This window comes from Capsella rubella, unplaced genomic scaffold (assembly GCF_000375325.1).
Source record: "Capsella rubella cultivar Monte Gargano unplaced genomic scaffold, Caprub1_0 scaffold_4, whole genome shotgun sequence".
Classification (NCBI taxonomy): Eukaryota; Viridiplantae; Streptophyta; class Magnoliopsida; order Brassicales; family Brassicaceae; genus Capsella; species Capsella rubella.
The window spans coordinates 6674362-6680902 of NW_006238920.1; the positions used below are offsets into that span (position 1 = coordinate 6674362).

At 38.7% G+C, this 6541-nt stretch overlaps 2 protein-coding genes and 1 long non-coding RNA gene across 3 annotated transcripts in view; 1 reads left to right on the forward strand and 2 right to left on the reverse strand.

Moving 5' to 3' along the window:
- The first annotated feature begins 433 nt into the window (after positions 1-433).
- Positions 434-1381, forward strand: LOC17889330 (vegetative cell wall protein gp1). The gene has a single exon (XM_006296222.2). The coding sequence runs from the start codon at positions 717-719 to the stop codon at positions 1359-1361; it is 645 nt and encodes a 214-aa protein (XP_006296284.1). The 5' UTR covers positions 434-716; the 3' UTR covers positions 1362-1381.
- A 27-nt stretch (positions 1382-1408) lies between these two features.
- Positions 1409-5373, reverse strand: LOC17889754 (zinc finger CCCH domain-containing protein 24). Its single transcript, XM_006293375.2, has 13 exons — positions 4667-5373; positions 4430-4522; positions 4148-4339; positions 3979-4051; positions 3690-3822; positions 3459-3612; positions 3279-3362; positions 3067-3189; positions 2777-2953; positions 2561-2695; positions 2289-2384; positions 1866-2200; positions 1409-1762 (listed from the first exon to the last, which is right to left on the reverse strand). Exons 1-13 carry the CDS (start codon positions 5336-5338, stop codon positions 1516-1518), a joined length of 2514 nt encoding a protein of 837 aa, XP_006293437.2. The 5' UTR covers positions 5339-5373; the 3' UTR covers positions 1409-1515.
- Positions 5374-5554: 181 nt separating this feature from the next.
- Positions 5555-6541, reverse strand: part of LOC111831000 — a 2943-nt gene continuing 1956 nt past the window's right edge. The window contains exon 6 of the long non-coding RNA XR_002834286.1: positions 5555-5767. This is a non-coding gene — a long non-coding RNA (uncharacterized LOC111831000). The remainder of the gene's footprint in view (positions 5768-6541) is intronic.

Sequence of the window (6541 nt, forward strand, 5' to 3'; positions counted from 1 at the left end):
ACAATTAATCAAAAAATAAATCAAATAATTATGGAGAATAAATGTGCTTACTTGCCCTAAATATTCCTTGAATATCTCATATATTTTGATAGATTAACTTAGCGAAGTCGAGTATTATGGTTCTGTTGCTGTTATAGTAGACAACTATTTTTTTTTTTTGGTGGAATTATAGTAGACAACTATTGTTGGTGTTAACTTGTTGCTACGTCCGAAAAAACATTAAAACACATATTTAATTCTTAAAAACATTTCTTGAAACATAAACCATTTGTACAATAACTACTCCAATCTATTAAATTTACAGTATATAGAACTCCAAAACTGGTTTTTCTTACCAAATATTTTCATCATACGTTATATCACGGCTTCTTGATTCAATCAAGAGACAAAAAAAAAAAAAAGTTTATTAAAATTTTGTATATTATACATATACAAAGTGTTATAAATAGAAAAGAACAAAAAAGAGACATGCATCCAAGTTTGAAATCTGAACGCTGCGTAATGCGTTAGACATGGGTGGATCAAACACAATAAAATAATATTTACATATTTGTTTAACTATATAATTTAACAAACAAATGTATTTGATTATTCGATTCAGCTTCTTCCATATCCCTTCTCTCCGTCCCTTGTTCTTCGTAACGAGAATATAGATTTCGCTATTGGTGTATTGATTGATTCGATCACATTGCATCAAAGCTACACATCGAATCGCAATGGCGAAAAAGCTCGGTTTCATCATCGTTATGCTATCAATGTACCTCCTCCTAATTGTCAACTTTGCGCATGCTCAGGAGGAATCTCCATCCCCTGCTGTCTCGCTGGGACGTGAATCTTTAACGGATTCTCCTTTGCCATCACCGGAAGGAGATTCGTCTCTCCCACCGTCTTTTTCACCAGAAGCAGATTCCCCAAAGCCACCAGCTTCATCACCGGCACCTGAAACCCAAGCAGATTCTCCATCACCTTCATTGCCACCTCCTCAGGCGGAATCTCCCTCTGATTCCTCACAATCTCCATCATCACCTGGACCAGCACCAGTTCCTGCTCCAGCTGACGATGATGACGACGATGATGATGATTCTGACCCGGAAACAGAGTATTTTCCATCTCCGGCACCATCTCCCGCACCAGATGTGGGAATGCCAGATGATATCAAAGCAAGCGAAGAAGACGGCGATGAATACGAGGACAACAATGGTGAAGATAGCGGAATGAGTGCATTGACGAAAGCCGGAATTGCCATTGGAGCAATACTGGGAGTAGGAGCAATGGTTATCGGAGCTCTTGTTTACAAGAAACGAAAAGATAACATGACCAGAGCTCGTTACACTCGCTTTACTGAAGGAGAGTTCCTTTAAAAGAGCCATTCTTTTTTGTATTTAAAAAACTTTTTTCACTTATGAAAAATGGAAAACATATATAATCCTTAAATTGTGTTTATGCAAAACAAAAATAGTTGTTGGTTGTTCTTTTGGTGCTACATCACATTCTTAATGAGTTTATTGCATATTCTTACCTCTCAAGGAGCATTACCATTTCACAGTGGTCAGTATGGGGGAAAAGATCAACGGCCATGGCTTTGACAGGTCTAAAAGGCTCAGAAGTTGGCATTGACTTGGCTCTACGACGAGCCAAACCGGCAATGCCTATATTCTTGTTCCCTCTGTAAGTTTTGTTTCCTCTATCCGCTTCATCAAAAGATGGTGTGCAAAGCTCTATCGCGTTTGCCACTAGCGTTTCGGGGTTGCATGAAATGTACCTGCATCAAAGCAAAGATCGGCAATTCTGGTGTTAAACAAATAGAGGAAACAGAGTCGACATAACCAAGTTTGTGGTAGTGAGTGTTTAGAGAAGGGACTAACACAAGCCTCTTTAGCCGGGGATGGGTTCTTAAAGCTTTAATTACAGCTGGATGAAGTCCAGAACGAGGTGGATCGACTATAGCAACCACGTTTCTGAACTGTGGTTTTATAGCTTTTTCCGGCTCTATGGACGAGGAATCCTTCTGTGCATTGTCTTGAAGTTCTTCTACTTGAGTGTTTGGAGGAGGTAGGTTTTGATCAGCCACATGCTCTGAGTTTGACATTTCTTCTGTTGAGGGAATTTTTTTGTCGTTAGCATTACTTACAGGCTTAGCTTCTTCCATTTCAGTCACATCTAAGTACTGTTTAAGTAGAGAGCTCATCACAGTCTCTGCCTGTATAACAAAGCCAACAAACTACCATGAATTAAGATTAAGATAATGGAACCGACTACGAGATTTGTTATTGTCAAATGCTACATGCCTTTGAGCAGATGAACTTGCAGTTGCTAATGCCATTGATTGTTGCGTTCCTTTCGGCATCCACTACAGCCGAAGCATTCATTTCTATGCCAATTACCTGTAAGAGCCTAAGCGGTTAGCACCAAAACCTTTTAACACAGCACCAGTTGTACCCACTTTTATAGTTTTGGTCACCAGATGTAGTTAAACAAAGTATAATTGCTTTAACCAAATCAACAGACACGGTAAGGATTGGTACTAATCGGTTTTGCAAGTTCAATAGCAGAGTATTACCATGCCAACACGATGTGCCAGTGTAAGCCCGATTGTTCCAGTTCCACAACATACATCGAAGAGTAAAGTGTCCGGACCAAGGCCAGCCCAGTCTCCAGCAACTGAGTATAACTTTTCTGCTGTGACAGTATTAACCTGGATATTTAGTTTTCAAATCAATTAAACATTATTCAAAGGGATTTTGAAATGTACTGTTAGTGAAGATTAAGTTATTACCTGAAAAAATGCTGTCGGGGAAATGCTGAACCGAAGGTTGTTAATATGATCATGAATCCGAGCTTCGGTCAAGACATTGGTAGCCTGCTCCTGATTTTTCCCATTATCTGACATTGGAATAGGCAGCACTTGCAGTGGGGCGTCGGGTGGTGCAACATTTGATATTCCTGTATGGTTCTGAGAAAGAAGCGATATAGGCAGTGAATAACAAAATGGGACTTGGAGCTAGGAAACTGTATTATACATTTCCTTTAAATATGATTAAATAAAAAGTGAGGAAAATTAATCACCTGAACAACTAATACAGTCAGAGGAAGAGTTGGAGAGCTTGCTCTAGCTCCTTCAGCAAATGCTTTTGCCATTTCTTCATACTCCGTGGCCACTTCTGCCTCATCAGAACCAGTTAAACAAACCTGAATAGTTTCACACGAGATAGAGAGACTAAAGAAACAAATAATAGTAGGATGGGTGAAAAACATCGACGACCATTCTAGACACAAACCTGAACAATAAGCATAACCTCCGCAATTCTTGTAACCGCATCTTCGTCATTTGAAAACACGCCAGGTTTTCTCCCTTCTCGAACCTAATATATTTATTTTGAGCAAGGTGAAAGAAAAAATTAATTAGGTAAAGTCATGATTGAGCTATACCATAACAGCGTGTTGTGCAATACACATACCGAGAACTGTCGCCAGAACCCACTATGTTCAAACCTATTCCAAACTTGGAGCTTTGATTTTTCTATAAACTTCTGAAAGATTGAAGCATATTGAAGAGCAATTTGAGAGACGTTGGGGCAATTCACAGGCTCCTCAACTGCTGTCACACCCGCGCTGAAAAAGATCTTGCATTAGCTTTTTCCCGTGACAATATGAAAAACGCAAGTTTGAGGGAAGAAAAGTATATATACCAAAAACTTCCTAGACTGAATCCAACAGTTGGCTTTCCCTGAAGAGATAATCCAACCGAGAACTCACACTTGTTCCTGTAGCCATTAGAAATTGGTGATTCTATAATGCCCTCGAAGTTGCATGCAAGACCACCTAAGGATTTATTGTATGAATTAGAAATCCCACCCAATCAAAATGGTTATCAAAGGTATTCACTTTGCCAGAATGCAATTACAACTTCAAAGAAGATACACCAACCAACAGCTAAGAAGTGTAATACTAGAAATCAACAATGGATAGTTTTCTTACCTCTGTCTCTAGACGTAAGGACCCATTCTGGAAGTGACCTCCCATTTGGACAAGCTTTACGCGCACTCCTTGCCTGCCAGGAAATTTATATTTCCACTAAAAATCAGTATATTGAAGTTGAAACCAAATAAACACCAACGCAAAACTAAACGTTGAGAATGATCCTGACAAGTTTTTTCAGCATTTGCCCAATAGAAGCCTTTTTTTGTTCAAGCTGGTCCGCGTAAGGCATGTCTGCCAAGGGTGTCACAGCTTCACGAGCACATTTAACCGATTTTTTTGTTTCGTTCTTGTCAAATGTGCGGGGAAGAACATCGGCGATCTTCAACTTATTGCTATTAACAGTTTTCCCATCCAAAATCTGCAATAAATTTTCAATAGATTAACAAAACAACATCCTCCGATATATCTCGGAATAAATAAGCTCAACAAACAAACCAAAAAAAACAACCTCCACGCCGCTCTGCAATTGTTCTGCATTCTCAAATGTCACAAAACCAACCATCATTCCTCGTCTTTTCTTCGCAGACTTATATTGAACTCCCTGCAACGATGAATCAATCAATCAGTCCCTGAATTCACAAGCAATTTCAACACTAATCAAACACCAAAGTTCTATTTAACTACACTAACATGAACACATTTGATTCAAATTCCCAAATACAAAATTCAAAAACTGAGACTTTACCTGCTCTCCTAAGAAGGTCTTCAGTTCATCTGATTGCCATTTCCTTGGTAAATGCACCAAACATTTACTAAGCGACAAATCAAAAACACTACCATCATCATCAATTGATTCCATCATCTGCTCAGTGAACAAAACCTCTTCATCTTCTTTCTCTTCTTTCTCAGACATCTTCATCGCCTTCGTCTTCTTACCACGCTCAGAAGTCGGATCCCAAGTTTTATCTGGTTTCATCCGGAGCTCTTGCTCACCATGAGCATACTTACACTCACTTCCATGGCTACACGAAGCCTCACGCCTAAAATAAGAACAAAGACTCGTCTTCCACCACGGCGAAGGAGTAGCCTTCATCTCCGACGATTCGAGATTGGTCTTCTCATCATCCGCGCGTTTCCGTTTCTCCCCAACGGATTCAATGTTATCCGTTGGATTTGAATCGGACGATTGAATTGGTTCGACGGGAGCAGGATGAAGAACTTCGATTGATGATGTCTCCATTGGAATTGGCTCGGCCGGAGCAGGAGGTGTTAGGGTTTTGGTGAGTAATGGAAGCCCGTTGATTTCGATTGCTGACGTTTCCATCGGAAGTGATTCAGTGGTGGATGAAGGAGGCTGGGAGGTTAAGGTTTCGGCGGCAGACGAAGGAAGCTCGTCGATTGATGATGATGACGCCATTGTAAGTGGCGGTAGAGCTCGAAGAAGCGTTAGATGGAAGTGACGGAGTTTCAAACTGTATCAGTATCCTTAAACCCTACCCGGTTTAGATGGTTTTGCTTCGGTTCAATAATCTAATTAATTAATTAGTTTCGGTTTAGCTTTAATTTTTCTATACCAATTTTAGTCTCCACCCTCCATAAACACTATGTATGATTTTATCTAACATCTATTATAACATTTTTGGAGTACAAATTTTTGGCCATCACCTATTAAATTGCTTATGACATCGATTACCCTCAACATCAATTATTTTGCCTGTTTTCATTAAGGTTATTGTAGTCAATATATTGAATCGGGTCGGTAAATTTTCCAATCTTTAACCCAATTTGATTACTCGGATCCTTCTATTTCGCCTACCAACGATTGCCCTTCAAATAATCTTCATTCCTGTTGAAATAAAAAGGTTAATAAAGTCTTTAATATACTTAATCGGTTTATAAGATACATTCAGTACTGACTAGATTTCGATAACAAGACATTTAGTTTAACAAGATTTTATCAGTTATGATAACCGACCTCTATGCCTACGAATACATCATCACAAGTATTTTGAAAATCTTTTAAAACTAATATCATAAATAACAAACCATATATAGATCTCATATCGAAACTAGGTTCCTTAATTTTTGGAATATCTCTGCTCTCCACAATTGTGTCAATCATATATTCTTATATTCCTGAAATGAAGAAAGAAGTTAATATAATCGATCGAGAGAATTTGGAATATTCCATGGTTGAAGATCTCATTTTACATTTCGAAAATATATTGCAAATAACTAAACTTTATCCCCACGCCGTGTAAAATTTAGGTTAATGTCGACTTCATTCCTCTCCTACACTATATATAGCACAACCATATACAACTATTACTCAGAGCACCCAAAAATCCCTACAGCAAAAAAAACTCTTCACAAAAAACATATCTACATGGCTGCTACATTTGCATACCTCAGGGACATACGTCCTTACAAGACAGCTTGGAGGGTCCAAGTCAAAGTGCTACACTCTTGGCGCCAATACACAAACATGACTGGAGAGACATTCGAGTTGATCTTCTCCGACGACAAGGTTAGTTCATGTATTATTATAAGTGTTAATAACAGCCATGGATCAACTTATAATGTTTATTTTCTTTTTTTGTAGGGTGTAAAGATACATGCT

Bases quoted from the DNA above. Each gene is read 5' to 3' on its own strand.
- LOC17889330 (XM_006296222.2), top strand. From the start codon at position 717: ATGGCGAAAAAGCTCGGTTTCATCATCGTTATGCTATCAATGTACCTC.
- LOC17889754 (XM_006293375.2), bottom strand. From the start codon at position 5,338: ATGGCGTCATCATCATCAATCGACGAGCTTCCTTCGTCTGCCGCCGAA. The intron at 3,823-3,978 runs GTAAGAAAACTA...ATAAATCCTTAG, and splicing joins CCTTACGTCTAGAGACAGAG to GTGGTCTTGCATGCAACTTC. The intron at 3,613-3,689 runs GTATATATACTT...GATCTTTTTCAG, and splicing joins TTCAGTCTAGGAAGTTTTTG to CGCGGGTGTGACAGCAGTTG.